Source organism: Corythoichthys intestinalis, chromosome 8, assembly GCF_030265065.1.
Source record: "Corythoichthys intestinalis isolate RoL2023-P3 chromosome 8, ASM3026506v1, whole genome shotgun sequence".
In the NCBI taxonomy this organism is placed as follows: Eukaryota; Metazoa; Chordata; class Actinopteri; order Syngnathiformes; family Syngnathidae; genus Corythoichthys; species Corythoichthys intestinalis.
The window spans coordinates 30,231,340-30,254,463 of record NC_080402.1 but is presented as its reverse complement, the minus strand read 5'-3'; the positions used below and the strand labels follow the sequence as shown (position 1 = coordinate 30,254,463).

The following is a 23,124-nucleotide window of genomic DNA, read 5'->3' as shown; positions in this document are numbered from 1 at the left end:
ACAGGGAAGATGGTTAAAATTGACGGGAAGATGGATGCAGCCAAATACAGGAACATTCTGGAAGAAAACCTGTTGGTATCTGCACAAGACCTGAGACTGGGAGTCTGGGACGGAGATTTATCTTCCAACAGGACAATGATCCAAAACATAAAGCCAAATCTACAATGGAATGGTTCAAAAATAAACGTATCCAGGTGTTAGAATGACCAAGTCAAAGTCCAGACCTGAATCCAATCGAGAATCTGTGGAAAGAGCTGAAGACTGCTGTTCACAAACACTCTCCATCCAACCTCACTGAGCTCGAGCTGTTTTGCAAAGAAGAATGGCAAGAATGTCAGTCTCTCGATGTGCAAAACTGATAGAAACATACCCCAAGCGACTTGCAGCTGTAATTGGAGCAAAAGGTGGCGCTACAAAGTATTAACGCGAGGAGGCCGAATAATATTGCACGCCCCACTTTTCAGTTTTTTATTTGTTAAAAAAGTTTAAATTATCCAATAAATTTTGTTCCACTTCACGATTGTGTCCCACTTGTAGTTGATTCTTGACAAAAAATTAAAATGTTATATCTTTATGTTTGAAGCCTGAAATGTGGCGAAAGGTTGCAAGGTTCAAGGGGGCCGAATACTTTTGCAATGCACTGTATGTTCTTTCAATTGTAAACAACTGTTTTTTTTTACACATATGTTCAGGTATTTAAAAACATACTTCATAATACAGAGTATTTTTTCTATTAATTTAACGGTTAATCGGATAAATGTCAATTCTTTCAGTTACCTTCACATTTTACCTTGAAGTTGTTTATGGCATGTTATAAGTAGCAATGAAGACAAAATGGATGACTATTTCTTTCAACTGTATCGATTATCAAATCCGTTGGCAACTAATTTATTATTTGATTTAATCGATAAGTTGTTGCAGCCTTATTAAGACGAAGGTTTCGACAGTTAGATGTCTGAAAATTGGCAAAAATGTGAATTGTTATTTTCCAAAGTAAAAGCCGATTTTGACTTAACAAACATAATGAATAAATCTGATCATATTTACAACCGAGAATTTTATTTTATATATGTTATAATTCTTTTCTACTGGGAGCGATTTAAATGACGGACCTGGAAGTGAGGTCATCAACAATTTCCGGACATGTGTGGAGTTTCTCGATAACGCTCGCTGTCTCGTGGCGCGAATTTATCTTCATAATAGTACATTAGCAAATCCGACATAGGTCATAAATTACATCAAAAGATCGGGGAATCCTATCCTTGAAAGGACAAGATGGCGGAGATTGTTCAGCAGCGGATCGAGGACAGAATTCCAGAGCTGGAGCAACTGGAAAGAGTAGGACTCTTCACCAAGAAAGAAGTCAAGTAAGAAAACATGCTTGCAAAAATGTACTCGAATTATGACTCTACGTCTACAAAAGCAAATACACATAATGTGTAACTCATTGATGGCAATAAAAGTCCAATCTATTTTGGGAAAGCTGTCAGTAATCTGGACTCGAATTAATTACTGTCAGAGCTGGGTCGAGTAGCCAAAAATATGACTCAGATAAGAGTACCGCTACTTCCAAATAATATTACTAAAGTAAAAAAAGTCATCCAAAAATTACTCAAGTACTAGTAAAAAAAAAAAAAGATCCGTTGAAAAGCATACTCAAGTAATGAGTAACATTGTGAGTAACTGCTTACTTTTTGAAAATAATGACATTTTTCTCAGCACAACTTCATCTATATGAACTGCTAACATTACACTCTTCTATAACTTATTACTTGACCACATTTGGTTAAAAAGATGACACAAAAACCATCGAATGTACACCAGAACAATACTGTGAAACATCACCTTTCCAAAGAGCATTAGTGCCCTCTAGTGGAGAGAAAACATTGTTACCTGGGATTGTTATTATGGAGTCGTGGTATTGTTGCGACGTCTCATTGGTGAAACTCGGGGGCAGTTTACATGGCGACTCTGCGACACCAAGACGCAATGACTGTGTTGCGTAATGGCCTCGCCTTCATATGGTTTCGGCGAAAACGAAAGGCGAAGACGCAAACCACTGAATCCGGGCTCCAAAGTGGAAGGATTCGATTGCGGGGGCTTAGAGGTGCTTGCGCTGCATCCATATCAATGGAAAGCTCCCGCACCAATAACGTCAGCACTTGCACACGTCACATTGGGCGTGCCCAGTGGTGCTACTAAACATTAAAAACAGCAAGTATGGCGGAATGTCGGCTTTAATTTACTTTTTTTTTTAAATTGTTTTTATTTAAATATGTTCAATGTTTCCATTTTTGTGCCTTTGGGAGCAAAAGAAAAATGCCATTGCTTGGAGTGGGCGTGTATGTTGTCTTCCGGGCTGAAGAGGTTGTTGGGGTCAAAGTGCATTATTGGCTGTCACCTTGTAAATCTGTACTGCTCTCTAAGGCCTGGCATGAATACTACATCGTTTTAACGCGGAATTGTGACATTGTTCGAATGGAAACGGAGCCATATAAATGCAAATTTGAAATTTTTTATATTCTCGGAGAGTCACCATGTAAACGCCCCCTTAGACAGTCACTGTAGGCATCTATGGCAAAAAATAAAGTCGATGTGTAGAATAAAGATGAAAAATGTAACGACTCTAGTGTAGCCCAAAGTAGTGGCGTGAGAGTAGTGTTTCTTCTCAAATTTACTCAAGTAAAAAGTATTGCGTGGTAAAACTACTCTAAGAAGTACATTTTCCTCAAAATGTTACTCAAGTAAATCTAACGGAGTAAATGTAATATGTTACTACCCACCTCCGATTACTGTATGTACACATAAGTGCATCATGTGTAAATAATTCAATGATTGCAATAAACGTCAAATCTATTTTTACTGAGCGAGCTGGCAGCGATCGTTCACTGCTAGGTTCTCCAACATTACTGATAAAATACAAAATATATCTCTTTTAAAGCATAATGAAGTTGAGAACTACTTTTTGTTTTGCAGAGCTGTCATCAAGAGGGTTACATCTTTGGAATACAAACTCCGCAGGCGGATGGTCAATAAAGATGACTTTGTACAATACATTCAGGTTTGAGTGATCTAACCTCTACATTAATTTTAATAATGTCAATGTGATGAAAAGCCCATTCATGGATATTTTTGTGAAAATTGCAGTATGAAGTCAACGTCCTGGAGTTGGTCAAGAAGAGGAGAGCGGTTGGTTGCTACACTATTATGACATGATTATCAATACGTGTCCATGCAGTTATCTAACTGATCCTAATCTCCATGTTTCCTTTTGCAGCATATATGCTACCACTTCAAGAGGGAAGATATTGAGTTCCCTATCATTCACAGAATCAATAGTGTCTTCAGAAGGGCCACAAGCAAGTGGAAGGTATTTTACAAAGGGCATCCTCACACACTGATGAAACACTGAGAATATATTATACCACCAAAGCAAAACAATCCCATTATATTGCGCTCATCATCGATGAGTTTGGCATGTCAGTGAAAATGAAATATTTCTCATGGTTGATGGAGAAAAGTAATATTTTTAGAGCTGAAACGAATACTCGAGCAACTCGAGTAACTCGTTTAAAAACTGATCCGAGTAATTTTATTCACCTCGAGGAATTGTTTAATTTTGCCAGCTCTAAGCATCACGTTTTGCCCGGACTACTTTTAATGCGGGACAACGCGCTGACGTCACGTGCGTAGAGGAAGAAGCAAAAAAAAACCAAGAAAAAAACACGGCAGCCGACAGCCCCTACAAACTACGCCGACGTTGCTAAAAACTACGCACGCATGATGCTAGTGTGGTAGCAGGTAGGGTCCGATGCGTCTCATAGATATCGCATGCATTTAGGAGTAGATGCGAAATGACAGACTCGGCCGCGTCTGGGCAGCGTTAGTAAACAGCCGCCACCTTTAAGCAGTAGACTTCTCATTGCTAATAAATATAACGTTACGTTACTCGCTTACGTAACGTTAGCCCTTCGGAGTGCTAGGTTTCTATTGATTATGACCACTGTCGATGCGTGGCTAACGTGTCTTACATACAGGCTATATTTAATCTGTAAAAAACACAGCGCTGTAGAGTGATGAGGGTGTAAAATTAAAACATAATAAAGCTAACTGTCAGTTTTAGCTCAGTAGTCATTGCTGAATAAAACACCAAGTAGCACTGGTCCCTAACGTGCTCCAATACAGCAGGTTTAAAAATACTTTCTAATTTATAATGCGTATAATTTAACAATGTCTAAATGAAATATATATATATATATAGAGAGAGCTCAATATTTATGCACTATTTGCCAGAAGTCATCTGAAAGAGCTCCTCAAATACAAATTGTTCCTTGACACGCTTTATTTTGAAAATCACATCAGTTCTCCTATTGCAAGCGTGTGCCTGACTACGTTGGCGAGGAGTTCGGGAGAAACATCCACAGAACGTTATTTGAAGTTAATGAATGTAATTCTGGTTTAAGCCTGTGAAAACAACCTTAATATTGACTTTGACATAACGTTTAAGTTCTTTATGGCGTGTGTTTGAGTGTGTATTTATATCAAACAAGTTCCAATTTTAAAAGAGAAAAGCTGTTTGGTATGCATAACAAATACCTTTTCCTTGCAGGATGATGTGCAGCTTTGGCTCTCTCATGTCGCCTTTTGTAAGAAATGGGTATGAACAAATGAATTGTCGCTAATTTAATCAGCATGGGTTTGAATAAGTGACAATGGTGTATTGTTTTTTTCTCAGGCCACACGGGGGCAGCTCAGCAAGGTGTTCTCAGCGATGCTGGCCATCCACTCTGACAAACCAGGTACCCTACTGCTTTGTCTTATTCATCAAATTCAGGGAATGTGCAAAAATGTTAACACTATTTTACCACATTTATAGAGCTGTGGATCATTGCAGCCAAGAGTGAGCTGGAAGAGAGGAATTCTTCAGAAAGTGCTCGTCATTTGTTCCTCAGGGCGCTACGTTTTCACCCGGGCAACAAAAAACTTTACCAGGAGGTAGGGAGAAAGAATATATGTGCCAATTTGCATCTTAAAAAGAATCCAAGCTAATTCCGTAATGTCTTGCAGTACTTGCGCATGGAGCTGTTGCACTGTGAGAAGCTGAGGAAGCAGCAGGCAGAACTGGAACAAGCGAAGATTGACATTGTGAGTCCGTCACCATCCTGAATAATACCCCTTAAAAAATATTTTTAAAATCTATCATAAAAAGAAGTATTAAAAGAATAAATAATGTTTAGAGTGAATCCCTGCATATTTGTGTTGCAGAGCCCACAGATAGCTATTTGTAGCTGTTAAATAAAAACAAAGAAAAAAAATGTTGCATTTTTTTGTTGCATAGGTTATTTTTAAATGATTGGACTTTCTTTTTCATGTCACATCACGTGTAGACTTTATAATTTGTGATTAACTGGTGATTTACTCCAGAATTGAATACATTGTTTGTCTCAAATTTATACATTTAACTTCAGAAGGTAAAAATATTTACAAGTAGAGCTGAAACGAATGCTCGAGTAACTCGATTTTAAAAACTGATCCGAGTAATTTTATTCACCTCGAGGAATCGTTTAGTTTTGCCAGCGCTAAGCATCACGTTTTGCCCGGACTACTTTCAATGCGGGACAACGCGCTGATGTCACGTGCGTAGAGGAAGAATCAATAAAAAATATATTAAAAAAAAAAACCTTTCTGCAGCCGACAGCCGCTACAAACTGCGCTGTCGTTGCTAAAAACTAGCCCACATGATGCGGTGGCAGCAGGTAGCATCTGATGTGTCTCATAGATATCACATGTATGTTGAACTAGATGTGAAATGACAGTCAGTGGTGTTAGTAACACCCGCCATCTTAAATCAGTACACTTCTCAGCGCTAATAAGATTAACGTTACTTTCGTTACGTACGTAACGTTAGACCTGCGGAGGGCTAGGTTTCTATTAAGACCACTGTCGATGCGTGGCTAACGTGTCTTACATACAGGCTTTATTTAATCTGTGAAACATAGCGGTGTAGAGTGATAAGGGTGTAAAATGAAAATTTGATAAAGCTAACTGTCAATTTTAGCTCAGTAGTCATTGCTGGATAAAACACCCAAGTAGCACTGGCCCCTAATGTGCTCCAATACAGCATGTATCATACTGTAACGTTGACAAAGAGTCACCCGCTTCGTTAGGTTGCAATTATTTCGTTTTTGGAACGACAACATCAACATGAAGGCACGTCTCTTGCTCTCCCACACCTCCCTCACCCACGCACGTCACGCGGTGCATTCAGGAAAGCATGCAAATATCCCCGCCATATTATAACCTGATATGTTGCAATACATTTATTTTGAACTCTGCAAAACCTCAAAATCCTGTCAGGACTTACAGTTTAGATTAACTTAAAACTTAACTAGAACTTAAAAATGGCTTGACCCAAATGGAAATTCAATTGAAACACGTGGGAAAAACACCTAACTTTTAAGTGATGTGTGTTATCAAGCGTAATGGCATTTTTAGGTAAGAAATATATATATATTTTTAATAAGATCTAAGTTTTTGGAGTGAAAGCAGTTAACTGGTCTTTTTTTTTTTTTTTTATTCTAGTCACATCTGAGAGGCTATTGTTGGCTGTTTTCAACAATGTACTGTACATCGAAAATAAAGACATTTGTTGACTGAAAATGGTTCAATATTGGATTAAATGTCTTTTTTTCTCATGTATATTATAAGTGCTCTTTACCTAAAAAAAATGTTTTATCCGATTACTCGATTAATTGATAGAATTTTCAGTCGATTACTCGATTACTAAAATATTCGATAGCTGCAGCCCTAAATATTTTAAAGCGGAAGTTCAGGATTTTTGACATTAGGCTTAATCTTCGAGCTAGCCGGGGTTTAGTTAGTTGGTGGAGTTGATCTCAACAAATTCCGTTTTGTTTCAGAGTTATTGGTTAGTTTCAGGGCTCCGGAGTAGCTAAGCTAGCGCGAGTCAATGGCACCATTATATAATAAAAATCAACATATGCACACATGAAAATCATCGATGACCCATGCAATCAGTAGTGTTGGCTATGTTTTCAGGACAAAGTTATTAAAACTTACCATTGCATATCAATAATTGCAATATGAACAGCAACATTTGTAATCCAGAAACCCTGTAGAGGTGCAGGGCAGAGTGATATCACATTGTTTTTTTTTTTTTTTTTTCATCGCCTATTTTTATTATGTCGTAGCCAGCAGCAAGTGACCAGTTTATATTTTTCCTCGTTCTTCATAGGGAATTTGTGGAAACATTCCTTTGCCCGTTTCTTCTGTATGTTTCTACAAATGCACATAACGCCATGTTGCTGACCGTCAGTTAACTCAGCAGACTGATGCTGCATTCGAGGAAGGTGGGAAGTCAGAGTTTCCAACTTCTGATCTGGAATAATATAATTAGTACGCCTCCACTATTTGATCGCTTATGAGAAGTCAGGTTTGCTGAAAATGGTTCAATATTAGATGAAATGTCTTTTTTTCCTCATATATATTTATAATTGCTCTTTACCTAAAAAATGTTTTATCCGATTTCTCGATTAATCGATTGGATTTTCAGTGGATTACTCGATTACTAAAATATTCGATAGCTGCAGCCCTAGTTATAAGTAAAATGTTCTTTTCAATGTTTGGATAAATAAGAAGTCCATTTGGAGCGCTGTGAATACTTTACAGTTGCCGTAAAAGACAAATGATGGAATAGAATTTTTTTGTATTTGTGAATAGGGTGAATATGAGTTTTCCAAAGAGATTCTTGATGGGAAACTAGCGATGGTTGTGTACAAAGACGCCACAGACAAAAATAAAGGTGGGCATGGTCTTGAATTCTGACATTTTAGTATCAGTATTGAGAAAACATTTGTTTACCACACTATTTATTTTTGCCCCTACAGAGGCAGAGTTTGTCATCTCACTCCTGACCATCGCTTCCATTTTTGACTTCACCAAAGATTTTCAAGAGCTCATCCTGCAAGAGTGAGTCACTAACCTGAATCCGCCTAAACATCCACAATGACACTCACAAGGACTGTGCTGCTCCATTGTCTTCCAGCCTACAAACCAACTTTCTAGATGACAGTGTGACATGGGACTTCTTGGCCAAGAGGGAGCTAGAGGCTCCGGGAGTGGGAGAGGAACTCCGGACAGCAAAGGGTCGCGCTATGGAGGTTAACCGAAGAGAGGCGCAATGCTGTCTTGTGTACGAGAAAGGACTGGAGAGGATTAACACTGGTAAGAGTCCTTATATACAGACCCGGCTGCAGAAAGAAATTACAGGGGGGGCATTACATTTTTGGGTGAGGGAGAACACTTCAACGTAAATTTAGCCTGAACAGTGGCGTTATTACCCGTACATTACTACATAAGTGCACTGAAATATTTTCTGTCACTGAAGTCACAAGTGTTCATCGTAAAATCTATAAGACATACGAAAACATACCTGTCAACCCGAGGCCGTTGGCAATCTTACAAATAGTGACGTATGCCCTTACAAAGTGGTGACTAATCTTACAACGTTCTATATAGCGTGCAATATGAAACAAAAATAAAACTCAATTTTTAAAATAATATGAATTTATTGGTAATATTGTAACGTATAACCTGGTGCAATCAAAGAACAGTATATTCAGCTACATCATGATTACTAAAATTTAACAGTGACTTTTGTTATCATTGTATGTAGCACTTTTGGCAATTTCTATCATGTCTTGATGGCTGCACTTCATGGCACTTCAGCTCGCAATTCAGTTTGACCTGAAGGTAGTTCATTAGTGTGTCCAATTATAAATTAAAAAGGTCAATTGATAAAATTAACTTACCGATGCAATCTTTGAGTCGGGGCAATCAGCAATAGTTGCAGGCAAATTGTGTCCGGCAACAAATTGGCAGAATTAAATCTCCGCTTTCATCACTTTTCATTCTGCAGACTTCATCTTTATCACCAGTGTTGTTAATCTTACTTTTAAAAAGTAATTGGTTACAAATTCTCCCAAAAAGTAATTGAGTTAGTAACTCAGTTACCTGAAGGTAAGAGTAATTAGTTACTTGGCAAAGTAACTGGTATTACCTTTCATGTTTTTTTTTTTTTTTTTCTTCTTCATTAAAAATAAATAAATAAATAAATAAAAACATAGTAACCTTTGCTATGTTTGGAAATCGTTTAATGTTGTGAATGAACTGTTTAAGTTGTTAAAATTGCTGCCGTTTTTGCATTAGTTCTATTTTCGCCATGATAAAGTTTTAAAAGTTTCATCATTTAAAGATAGATTCAAGTCAAGATTTTGCCGATTTAGGAGTATTTTAGATAAAAAGTTACTTAAGTTCACTAGGAAGGTTATCTACAACAGAGCCTTTTTGAGAAGTCTACTGCTTCAAAATGGCGGCTGTTTATAACGCCGCAGTCGGTCATTTCGCATGTAGTTCTAAAAGCATTTGATATCTAGGTGTAGATTGTAAGCTGTCGGCCTCAGTCAGGAAATATTGGAGCCACCTAGCCTAGCATCACGTTTGCTACAGCGTCACAACACTCTTCCTCTCTGTGTCTCTGAATTTTCTCGCGACATTCAACCAACGTAGTAACGCATGTGGCGCACATGGTCTCATTGCCGAAACGGTGACAAAATCCGAACGTAGAAAAAAAAACGTAATGCATGAAAAACGTACAGATTTTGAACGTACGGCATACACATTTCAAAATCAGTGCTCACTTGTACAAATGACACAAAAACCGTACAACTTGACAGGTATGCGAAAAACAATGGTGCATTTCTGTGTGCATTTATTCAACTAAAGTGCTTCAACGTTAACTTATGCACTGATAAACATGAGCACCCAATGGGGGGCTACTCGGCCCGCCCCCCTTATCTGTGATTGGCTAGTAATTGCCTTCATTCGCTGCTCAGATTGGTTGAATTGAATGACGACACATCAAGATAGAAGGAATAGAGGGTTCGTCCTCTCCGTGTGTTTGTGTTTTGTGAAAGATTAAAAAAAAAAAAAAAAAACACGGTACAGTCTAATCGAGCTAGGATGGGCCCTAATGCCCGCCCATGCCGCCGGGTCTGCTCATAATAGAAACTGTATCATTTCACCCTATGAAGGGCTCTCATTTAACTAATTGACTGTTATTGACGATGCTAGATGTTCAATCCATTTTGACTGGGAGAAGCTGGAAACGATCATTCGCAATGAATTGGACATCTTATTGTTGTCAATGGGAGGCAGTGCTTCAACTATTAAATTCGGGGGCGGGGTAGTCAACTTTTGTGTTGTTTTGTGTTACCAGAGTGTATTTTTATTCATTTAAATTTTATGTTTTGTTTTAATAACATTTTATTTATAATTTCATTTGATTAAGAAAATATAAAAAAAAAAAAAAAATGAAAAAGATAAATATAATTACCATTGAGACCTGGCGTCCACGTATGTGACATCAAATTGGGGTTAAGATAGGCCACACCAAATGTTAATATTCTGGACGCCAGGTCTCTGTTTTATTATTATTGTTTTTAAAAATTACAGTACCATAAATAATCACTAACGCTGTAAAGGGGTAACTCCTTGACTGCCATTAACAGCATTATTATTCATATTAAATTTGAATTGGGAGGGCTTACAATGAATAATCACTGCCTCTAAAAATGAAAGTAACGAAGGCCACTTGGTTGTATTATCCTGGGGGAGGAAAAAGTGGCGCATTTAGTTTATTAAAGTGGAAAAATACAATGTAATTGTCTCATGAAATATTTGATTTATATTATATATTTATTTAAGAAAATTGAGTAGTTTTATGTATTTTTTAAAATGTTGTCGAAACCCAGGAATTTGATTTGACAGTTTTTAAAGTAGTATAGTACGGTATTTTGACTAACACATTTGTTGCGATTTTCTCTTACCACCTGCAGAACCCATGTGGACGTGCTACATCGCCTTCTGTCTGGAGAGGGTGAAAAGGAAGACAAACGTCCAAGAGCTGAAGGACAAGGTAAAGCACCTTACATTTTGACTGAGGATGAAAATAAGATGAGAACGTGCTTGTTTTGTTACTTGTGGTGTGCGTGCATGCTTGTTAGTTCCTTGTAATTCAATCCTTCTTTCACCCCAAGTCAGCTTGTTTGGTAAAGTTAAATAAAAATGGATGAAAATACTTCTTTTTGTGTCACAGAGACAAGAGAGGCTGCTTGGAGTTCTGCAGCGTGCCCACGACTCTTCATTCCTAAAAGAGGATTATTATAAGACCTGGGTAAGACGGTGAAGGAATTATTTTTAAGTAACCTTCTGTTCCCTCCTCTCAAAAATTCAACACATTATTTTCCGGCAGGTGCAGATCCTTCTCTCATCAGGGGACGTAGAGGGCGCTGCCATGAAAGCTATGGCAGCCACGCAGCGCTACAGCCAATCAGTGTCGGCTTGGACTATGGCCTTGCAGACTCTGGTACAGTTGGAAAAAGTTGACAGTGGGCAGCTGTTCCAGGACGCACTAGCACATATAAATCCCAAGGTACTTGGTGTATTTCACAGAGTGCTATACTCTAGAGGTGCAACAATTAGTCGATAACTAATCGATTAGCAAATTCATCAACACCTGATTAATCGTTTAGGACCTTCTTCACCTTAAACTTGTCTAAATTCTTGAAATTATAACATATATTTAACTTCTCTGTTATAAATACTATCAGATTTCTTCATTATATTTTTGTTAAGTCAAAGTAGGACGTGAACAAAAGTCTGCTTTTACTTTGGGAAAACAACAATTAACATTTTTGCCATTTTTTGGACATTTTACTGCTTCTTAATAAGGCTGCTACAACTAATCAGTTAAATCGAGGAATAAATTAGTTGCCAACGAACTTGATAATCGATACAGTTGTACAGGTTAGTTAGGAACTTGTAAAATATTATTTTTGAAGGAAATAGTCATCCATTTTGTCTTGATTGCTACTTAGAGCATGCCTGAAATAATTTACAGGTAAATTGTGAAGATAATTGAAAGAAGTGACTAAAGCTGTCCCAAACATCTTAATTTTCTCCTGATTAGTCAGCCGACTATTTTTGCGATTATTCGACTAATCTAATATATATATGGCGGAAAACAGACAAGACTGAAAAAGCAGTTTCTGCTTTTGCTCTCCTCTTTAGGCAAGGCAAGGCAAGGCAAGGCAAGGCAAATTTATTTATATAGCACAATTCAACACAAGGCAATTCAAAGTGCTTTACATCACATGAAAACCATAAAAATCACATTTAAATCAACACAACGTAAAAACCAAGACAAAAGATCGCATTTAATCACAGAATAAAAATAAATAAATAAAAATAAAACAAAAATAGAAATAAAGCAAAAACTACTACTAATAATAATCATTGAAATCAGCAATGGAGATAAGCACAAGAGGAATAGAAGGCAGGTAGATTGAAATATATAGACAGTTATGGATATGCAGTGCTAAATAAAAGCGTTTTTAGCCCTGATTTAAATGAGCTAACGGTTTGAGCATACTTCAGACCTTCGGGTAACTTGTTCCAGAGGTGAGGAGCATAATAACTAAATGCTGCCTCACCCTGCTTGGTTCTTGTTCTTGGAACATGCAGAAGACCCGTTCCAGACGACCTTAAGGGTCTAGATGTCTCATAGGAATCTAACAAGTCAAGCATGTATTTTGGTCCAAGGCCATTAAGTGTTTTGTAGACTAGCAGTAGTATTTTATAGTCTATCCTTTGACTCACTGGAAGCCAGTGTAGCGATTTCAAAACCGGTGTAATGTGGTCCAGCTTCCTTGTATTTGTGAGGACTCTGGCTGCAGCATTCTGTACTAGCTGCAGCTTCCTGACTGATTTTTTATCAAGACCTGTAAATATACCGTTGCAGTAGTCCAATCTGCTGAAAACGAATGCATGCATAAGTTTTTCCATGTCTTGTTGAGTCAGAAGCCCCTTAATTCTGGTTATATTTTTTAGGTGGTAATAAGCGGATTTAGTGACGGACTTTAGATGGCTATCAAATTTTAGGTCTGAGTCAATAATTACGCCAAGGTTTCTGACTTGATTTGTAGCTGTAAGTGACATTGTGCTAAGTTGGCTGCTTATCTTTGACCTTTCCTTTTTTGGCCCAAAAATGATCACCTCTGTTTTCTCCACATTTAACTGGAGAAAATTCTGGCACATCCATTCATTGATTTGATGAATGCATTTACTCAGGGAGACTAAGGGACTATAATCATGTGGGGACACAGAAATGTACAGTTGCGTGTCATCTGCATAGGCGTGATAGGAGATGTCATACTGTTCCATTATCTGAGCTAACGGAAGCATATAGATGTTAAATAAGAGTGGTCCAAGAATTGACCCTTGAGGGACTCCACACGTGAATTTGGTTCGTTCTGACTGATAATTTCCGATTGACACAAAGAAATCCCTATCATGTAAATAGGATGTGAACCACTGAAGAATAGTGTCAGTAAGCCCTACCCACTGTTCCAATCTGCTGAGTAGTATGTTGTGATCAACCGTGTCAAATGCGGCGCTGAGATCCAATAGTAGCAGAACAGATGATTTGCCTGCATCGGTATTCCGACGAATATCATTTAGGACTTTGATAAGCACGGTCTCGGTGCTGTGTTGTGGCCGAAATCCAGACTGAAATGAGTCAAAAAGATTGTTTTGGATCATAAAAGTCTGGATCTGTTCAAACACAACCCTTTCGATAATTTTCCCCAGGAATGTCAGATTTGATATTGGCCTGTAATTACTAATGGTTGAGGCATCCAGATTAGGTTTTTTTAGGAGAGGTTTTATTACTGCAGTTTTTAAAGTCTGAGGAAACTCTCCTGTTTGGAGGGAAGTATTTATAATCTGAAGTATGTCTGGGGCTATGCAATGAAAAACAGTTTTGAAAAAGTTTGAAGGAAGGATGTCAAGGCAGCATGTTGTGGGCTTTAGTTTCGACACAATTTCTGTTAAAGTGGCATAGTCCAAGAGGCTAAACTGTCTAAGATTGACGTGGGGGACATGTTGGGAGGCATTTAGTGTAACATTTGTTAATCCGGAGTTGCACACAGTTAAAAGAAACTGCTGTATTTTAAGTCAAAACAACTGTTGTGTTTGATAGAACAATGTGTGTATATGCTGGCATAGCAGATTCATGGCGCATTAAGCCCCCAAACTATTTTTAATTTGCCCGTTTTACCCTGAAAACCCCCGTTTACAGATGTCGCGCAACCGCTTTTGTTTCAACACAGCCATAAAATCAAGATAATTAATTATATTTATTATTCAAAATGTCTTTTTTAGCTTAGAATCACTAATTGATGTCTAATATTTCGTTGGAAAAAAAAAAAAAAAAAACGACTTTATGCGAGTGAATATTTTTTTAAACTTTTAAACAAATTACGTCACAATGAAAAAAATGATGTCTGTAAAAAAAGTCACGGATATTTACCTCATAACTATTGCTTGTATTTTTTTTGTTACTGTCGCATTTTCTCCGATATGTTAGATGATAAATAATTGATCCAAACAAAGAAAAATTGGAAAAAAAAAAGTTTAAAAAGGTAAATATATGAAAAAGAAAATCTCGACTACTCCTTGATGTCTGCGATTTCTGCATCGATTGTTATATTACCATGTTTCATCCATAAAATCCCCAAAAAATCCAGCTGTGGCCAGTCACAGTTGTGTCTTGACACTGTGATACATGCTACATGGAGTTTCTGGATCGAAACAAGGTAAGTAGGCGATAATATCTCGTTAAAGTCATGGCGTCTGTTATTCTGCTTTCGCGTGCTCTCACCTCCAGATAGGGTTTTGCTGTTAAAAAGAACATTTTTTTTAAATGCCCACCTGTTCAAAATTTCTCTTCCCCTTGAAATTTGAGATTTTAAGCTTTCCAATGATGTATCACACGCGCATATCAGATAATTTTCAAAGTTGGCTAAATTGGCGGTCTCAGAGCGTCACCTGAGTGTTTTCCGCCATATATATATTTTTCCCCATTAGCTTCAATGTAGCAATGCTGACGTTTACAGTGTTTAATATAGATGTTTCCTTATTCTGTATGTCTGAACTTTAATTCTACGAGGTGTTGATGACCAATAAACATCTGTGAAAGGAACTGGAGTCTCATATGCCATCAGCACATACGCACAAATGTATGCATGCACGCGCGCGGCGAAAAAACGCAGATGAGAAAAATACCACCCTCATTTTTATTTACCATGCGATAGATGGACTCACTGCGTATCGTGACAGGCTTAGCAACTTCAATAAAACATGTTGTTATTTAGTTAGATGGACTTATGATCTGCCAGCTTTTTGTCCCCTGTCGTCTTCCAAAATTACAACTGGGTGACGGTGCTTTAGGTGTTCATTCACGGCTGACGTGCAGCCAAGTTTGGCATTAAAGAGACAGGACATAACTGTGTGCCTTCCTTTGTTTCGTTGAAATAAGTCAATGTTTTGGCTATTCTGGTGCGCTTTGTGCCGCTTTCCCCGCTTGCATACCAAGCGTGCAACATTCTGAACTTTCCACGCATATATTTTTTTCAACCCTTCATTAACCGTCGATGGGATGTTGTGCTCGTCGACGGATTTTCGTCATCGACGACGTAGACTAGTCGGGACAGCTCTAGAAATTACATTTATCCGATTAATCGTTTAATTGTCCGATTAATTATGAAAATATTCGTTAGTTGCAGCCCTACTACTCGCGTTGTTCCCCAAGTTTTTGTACTTATATGCCCATGTCTATACTTTGTATAAGTTACAGTGTGTTGACACTTTTCTGAGTAAAATGTCTTAAATCCCCCCCAAAATTGGATTCATTTTTTATTAATGCACAGAAATGCAGTAGAATAGATATGATTTAAAGGTGCTCGTGTTCAGTACTGCCAGCGCCCTCTCTAACTATCAAGGTCAGTGTAATCATTTTGCCCTTTCCTCAGTCATGAATTTACAACATATGACAAATGTCACAAGTTACTTCACAATAAGCAGAATTTTGGCAGAGCGTGAACAAATCCTCTTCCAGTTCACTGCCAAACTGCTGTTTTGGGGGATCGGGATTGGATTACTGACATGGAAATGGAAATTGGCTCAAAACAATGAATTTTGCAAATTCTTTTTAATAGACAAAACCGTACTGAGAATTTGCAAGATCATTGCATCTGTCGTCGCTCATATTGCTGACTTTTAAACATCTGGTGTGGGCTGAACTTGCCCCAGATCGTACGCAATTTTCTGGATGGACTCCAGCTCCCTTGTGACCCTGATCATGATTGGCTCTATTAAAAATGAATGGAATCATCATTATAAATGAACCGTCTCCTCTTGTGCCACCAGGAAAGCTTACCGGTTTGGCAGCTTCAGGTCCAGTGGAGCGTAGCCAACCAGAACCCAGAGGAGACAGAAGCCATTTTCAAGGTTAGAATCAAATCCACAATACAGTATGTGGGCACCCACACTGAACAGCCATTAGTATTCGCACATTGATGAAGCCTGACACTACTTGTGCTGGACACTTTGTTCTTTGCCCTTGTACCCAGAGAGGTGTACTGTCTGTGGTGGCGGCGGTTGCCATGGAGATGAAAGAGCGCTACGTTGATTGGTCATACGCTACAGGAGGCTACAAGAAAGCGAGAAAGACTTTTACGAGGTAATAGATCTTCACAATTATGTAAATGAATTATAAGGAAAGGGAAAATAACTTGGATGTTTTTTTAGTTTACAGGAAATCCGACCCTTATCTAAACCTTTCTTCACCAATATGATAAAGATTGAGAAAGAACAAGTAAGTGCATTAAGAACTGTTAATTTATATATTTCAGTGTCATTCACGATAATAGCTGTCCAAATTAGGACTGCAGGCTTCAGAGCCACATGTGGCTCTCATCAGCCTTCTGCTGTGAAATTAATTTGTTACTAAACAGAGGTTGTCAAAATTGATTGGATGTCTATTCCCGTTAATGGTAGCCAATGAGTTAAGAACGTACACTTTTAAAGGGACGCTCGTTCTTAAAGACAATTCTTAAAAGATATATGTTAGTATGAGTTATAATAATTTGATATTAAAACTCCTCTTAATGTTTTCGTTTGAATAAAATTTGTAAAATTATTGTGAGTGATTGGTCGCCATTCTTGTCGACGTCGCAGTGCGGTGACGTCACCGGGCCCACTGCTGAACTTCCAGTGTGTCACTCGTTAGCCTCCCCAACATGTTGTCTGTTCTGCCGTTCCAATATGAACCACAGCGGAAAAGTGAAGAGCAGGACAGCACTGTCGGTCGTTCACAAGAAGAGCAACAAAGGCAAAATGCAGAGCAGGAAATACCTGATGAGACAAGAGTTGGGTAAAACTGGTGATGAACTTGCGGCAAGTGAGTCTCAATGACAACGGAGCGAGAGCGCGTATGCTGTTGAGAACTCCGGTTTTTGTTAGCCGATCTTTAAGGTGAGCTATTGCATGATCAAACGTATTCCAATATAATTATGTAGATTGTTAGCATCCAGAGCTTTCGTGTGCTTTACATACAGTACAGGCCAAAAGTTTTAACACACCTTGTCATTCGTGCATTTTTATTTTCATCACTATTGACATTATAAACGCTCACTGAAGGTAATAAAACTATGAATGCACACATGTGATAGTCAGGATTGCACACGTGTGATAGTCAGGATTGGAGTTGTGTCGTTGCTGACTGTCCTCATTAAATTCTTCATCTGTATCGAGTGTCCTCCATGTCTTGTACATTCAACTCACGTTTAGCTACGTAAGGGTGGTCTATATCAAGTGCTCGGCACGCATCAGCTGGCCACTGTATCGCTGCATCGGACGTATCTGGATCAGTTTGAGTGGCAGCATCACTCATATTAGGTGAATACTGAACAGACACACTTCCTGCCCGATGAACTGACAGTAGAGGTGAATTATTAGCTGCTTCTTTGACTAGCGGTACGCCAGAAGGTTCGCCTACCGCTGTAGCGACAGGGGCTGCTTGCCTGCGAGCCAGCGAGCGGCCAGCATTTCCTTGTCTTTGGCGCTTTATTGCGCGCATTTCACTCGCTATCCGAGCGCGTTGAGGCTTCTTGTGAGGTAAAATAGTTGGAACAGCATTTTATTTTGGTCTCCGCTTATTTTCAGCCGCTCCAGTGAGCTCTTTCATAAGTTGTCGTCGACTAAACGCCTCGAATGCGGTAGGAGAACAAAGCCTTGGGTCTTTGGGAAATTTTGTCAGTCTACAGGCATTTTCCCAAACCTTTTCTCCTCTTCTTGTCAATAGGAAATCTGAGGAGACTCACATCACTCCCCTTGTTTCCATTTGACTGGAAATTGCATCCAAAAGTAGCACATCGTGGCATTTTACTTGGCGAGTTTAGGCAGCAATACACAATTGTTGTACACAATTGGAAACGTCCCAATTACGTCATCACTCCGAGCCCGCAAAACATGGCGCCAACTATCGGTCAAAATATGTACTAAATATCATAAAATATTGCCACTGATTTAACATTTTATGTGTTTCTAACAACATATTTTAGTAGGTAGTGGAAGTGGTACAGTAAACACATGGTTTTCACAGGGTATAGGGAAGAGGAAGGGTTTTAATATAGGGGGTTTTCACATATCTGTTATTGGCTGGTACTTTTTATTTCATTTTATTTTTATTTTGTCTTGCATCTTATGTATATGGTTGCATTATTTCTTTGTTGATATGAGGCCTAATTAAATAAGGCGGACTGATATTATTGAGGAATAGAAAAGGGGGGTAGGTTTTAATAAGCAAATGCTTCATCCTACTTCTTTTTGGACACAATGAATAAATTCTAATATTTATTATTATTATTGTCTTAAATATTGTTGTTGTTATCTCAAGTATTATAATTGGTTCGTCTATTTTTTTTGTTTTGTTTGTTTATTACTTTTCTCATGTCCAAAATAAAGCATTCTCATTCATTCATTCTCATTCTCACATATTTTAGTACAAGTGAACAATTGTGGTATATTAGAGCCTACATGGCTTTAAGATCGAGGATCCCTTTAAAAATACACTGCAAACTTAAAATCAGTTTGTTCAATTTTTGGTCAATTTTTTGCCACTGTGACATTTTAACATTTCATTGTTATTCTTTACATACCATTGAGAGAAGCAAGAATGCCACTTGTGACACTTTGAAAGTCACTACCTGAAGTCCCACTTGATTTGATGTAAACCTTTATTGGGCATTTACCTCATTAGCTGCTATTGACGGCACTGAGCTAATCCCTTTTGATTGGGAGAGTCTGGCAATGAATGATCGTTGCTAAGCCTGTATGGCCTAAGCCAATATGCAATAATTGAATTAATCGCATGTTAAATAAAAATGAGGCCCGTAATTTTCCAGGCTGCGATATATCGCTGCGTGGTGTTTTTGCATATGCGCTCGGCACACGTGCGTGTCGATTGCCTATGAGACTTAAGTTCCTTTAACAGATGTTTATTGTTCATCAACACACCGTAGAACTAAAGTCTAATGACTCATGTCAGTCAGACATATAAAATAAGGAAACACATCCATATTAAACATTGTAAAACGTTAGCATTGCTACATTGAGGCTAATGGAAAAATGACCACTTTAGCCTGCTATAAAACATTGTGCTATAAAACATTGGCAGTCTTCTCCAAAACGCAACATTGTGGTTAAAAGGTGACTCTTCAAACATGAAAACTCGCTGGTTTTCAGCATTTGCAAAAGAAGTGAAAAATATAGAAATCTACAACTGAGACCACACGCATGACGACAATAGAAAACAAGTGCTTTTTTTTTTTTTTTTGACCGAGAGTAAAGCTTACGGTTAGCGGCTTTGTGAACTTACTTCCGTTGAACATTTCAAAATAAAAGCATATCACAAAGATGTCTAAAGTCATTCTCACTTTCTTCCAATTCACCCCTAAAACAGCTTTAAAAAGACACATATTATGAAAAATCTGATTGGCAATGAATAATTTTGCCTTTGCTAACGTGCACTTTGCAGGACAAGATGACGGTCATTTTGGATCAAATCAGCACTTTTCATGGGCTCTAATTGCCAGAAAACAAACATGGCATTGGGTTTCATGCTTATTTCATATTCCACATACACTTAGCTAGCTTTCAAATAGTAAGTCAGGCATTGTGTGTGTGTGTTTTATTATTAATATTTTTAATATAGTTTGTGTTTTTAGAATGGTGAGATAGTGTAAAGCGCTTTGAGCGCCTTGAAAGGTGGAAAAGCGCTATATAAGTGTAACACCATTTACCACCATTTACCATAACGATTTATTGCATTTTAATGGGTGATTCATTCGGATGTATTGACACTACATTAGTGGTTGAATTGTTTTTTTTTAAAAAAAAAGGACAATATCGCATATCGGCAGTAATTTATGAGACAATGTATCGCCTACTAAAATTTGTTATCGCGACAGGCCTAATCGTTGCTATTCCTCTCTGTCCAAATACCGTAGATGGGACGCCTAGCGCAGTCAGTGGCCCTGAAAGATAAAATTAGATTCATAAAATGTATTTTTTTAAACCAAAAAGTTACTTGTCCCCTAAAGATTTAAGGTCGTTTCAAACGAGGGGCAGTCTAGTGTCAAGGGTTCAGCGGCTACCCATTCATTGTGTATGTGAGAGGGAACTTCAAAGCAAAAGTGAGCGGCGGCGGCCTTTTTGGACTGAGCGGAAAGTCTTGAGTGAAATTTCGCCAAGGAGCTGGGGCTAAAATAGACTTTTTCTATTTTCTCAGCGCTCCCGCACTGACGTCAACAACTCATCCAGTAGCTGAGCGGCTGGCGTACTGATATCTGTGCTATCAGGCTGTTTTGGCGGACGGATAAATGCATTTCACAGCTGACGAAACCTTGATGAATGCGCTTTTTTTTTTTTTTTTCGCGAGCTTTGGGTCACTCAAAAAAAAAAAAGACACACCTCACCTACCTACCGTGCTAAGCTAATGGATACCTCGATGTGTGTTTATGTGGAAATGTAGTTCACGAATAACACAAAAAACATCTTACCAAAATTAGTAAAACTCTTTACACAGCTATCATAATGCCCCCTAAACTTTGAAATGGGAAAAGTTGCTGTTTTCTCGTCCAACAATGAAAAATAACATTTTATTTATTTGATACGGACAGTGCACATTGATGAACAACTATTAGACGCATCTAAAAGACGTAAATATGCCGTATTATAGCAAAAATGCTCATTTACATCCGCAGTCCGATGGCAGCTAATGGAACAAAAAGACACAAGACAAAAAAGAATGTGGTTACAATAATACACCAAAGTACAGTAGGTTACTAAGAATTCTAAGTTAGTGGTGACAGGACTGGTTTACTTTCAACCACTGCTTGAGGTGAGTTTTGATTGATGGTTCGTATTGTTGGGCACTCCGTGGTGGCGAGTGGGTAAACTTTTACAGATTTACGGGCCTTTACAGAGAGACAATTTTGATCAAATGTTGGTTTTCTGAGTGGGACCTCACACTCTAGAGCAGGGGTCCCCAACCTATTCCACTAAGGCACACTGTGGGTGCAGGATTTCATTCTTACCAAACAAGATGACAACACTTTTTCCCCAATCTGGTGTTTTACAAGTGCAATCAGTTGATTGCAGTCAGGTGTGGCTTGTTTTAGCAGAAGCCTCATTGGTTCAACTGTCTCTGCTGGATCGGCTGGAACAAAAACCAGGACCCACAGTGTGCCTTGAGGACTGGGTTGAAAACCCCTGCTCTAGAGGAGGCCCTGGTCCTAAAACCATTATGAGACCTTTTTTTCCTTAAAAGTCCAACATGGTGCATTGATGGTTGTGACTATAGTAAATATGCTTGCTGGAGTTCACCCGCTTTTCCCTTCCCGACAGCGTCCACGTCAGCTACGTGGCTCCTCCCGTTTTGCGCTTGCCGTGGGCTGCCTTTGCATGGGCTGCCTTTCACGCTGGCCTGCCGCTAGTGTAAAACAGCCTTTAATGTTATGTTATTCATGCAGGAGACCCCAAAGATGAACAATTTGAGAGACTACTATGAGAGGGTCCTAGAAGAGTTTGGCTTGTCCGATGAAGGTAAGATGACCAAATCAAAGCAATACTCCAACCGTTGAATTTTTTTAAGGTTACATTTGCTCGAAACCTTTTTTCTAATTTTGACCTATGTTTTACTTAAGATCTGTGGCTGGAGTACATCCAGGAGGAAATGGGGCCTCTTGGCCAGCCGCAAAACTGTGGCAAGATCCACTGGAGAGCCATGAAGTTTCTGGAAGGGGAAAGCGTGGAGAGGTTTATCTCCAAATACACTCTCCTGCAGACTGGAAATCTCTGAGCCTGACTTAAAACAGTGCAGGTTTGAAACAATGTTCGTTCATCAGCAGGAGTTTGTCAGCCTGACGGAGCACACGAAGATGTTGGCTTGGTCTAAGAGCCGTCCCTTGGGCGCATGGACTGAGCCCGTTTTAAAAGTCTGCGCTCCATGTTCCAAATATTTTCCAGAGATGTCGAAAGACGTGTTCATAAAAGTGCTGCTAAATGTTTCCAGTTGCAGTTACACTTTCTATATAGTAATAGTTAAAACCAAGGCCAGTGAACATTCCAATTAAGGCACACTGGGACACTGATGAAAAAAAAAACTATCAAATTTGTGTTGAGTAGCATGTTTAATTAAATTCTGTGAAGTTAATCCAAAGGGCTGTCATTGTAATGCATCCTTTTAAATCCACTCCTAATTAAACATAATTACATCCAGAAATTAACCTTGTATGCCGTGATATCGCTGAGTCGGGTGTGGTCTATGAGAGCATCTCATTCCGATGGTCGTGCAATGGTAGTGAAACAATTATACAAATTTAAAAACATTTAAACCCCAAATGTTCATGATATAGTAAACACTTGCATCATATTTTTCATTCATTGACTGTAAACAAATGGCACCTGATAGAGCAAAAAGATAACTTATGTTTTGGTATTAGTTGCTAAATATTAAGGACACTTTATTGCCTCATACAGCAGCTACAGTATAAAGTGAAGCATTTCAAGTCCTATGTGGTTGTTCAAAGTAATGTCATCGTAACACGATTGAGGATTTTAACTCTCACTGGAGTAGTTCGC

General features: G+C 38.5%; 1 protein-coding gene across 1 annotated transcript; it reads left to right on the top strand.

Moving 5' to 3' along the window:
- The first annotated feature begins 1,119 nt into the window (after positions 1–1,119).
- On the top strand, positions 1,120–22,860 carry utp6 (UTP6 small subunit processome component). Its single transcript, XM_057844493.1, has 19 exons — positions 1,120–1,367; positions 2,977–3,061; positions 3,148–3,189; positions 3,278–3,370; positions 4,610–4,657; positions 4,736–4,799; positions 4,877–4,995; positions 5,068–5,145; positions 7,741–7,822; positions 7,908–7,989; positions 8,066–8,244; positions 10,917–10,996; positions 11,177–11,254; positions 11,333–11,512; positions 16,348–16,428; positions 16,551–16,660; positions 16,729–16,795; positions 22,014–22,086; positions 22,188–22,860. The coding sequence occupies exons 1-19, from the start codon at positions 1,276–1,278 to the stop codon at positions 22,340–22,342; spliced, it is 1,788 nt and encodes a 595-aa protein (XP_057700476.1). The 5' UTR covers positions 1,120–1,275; the 3' UTR covers positions 22,343–22,860.
- The last annotated feature ends 264 nt before the right edge of the window (positions 22,861–23,124 follow it).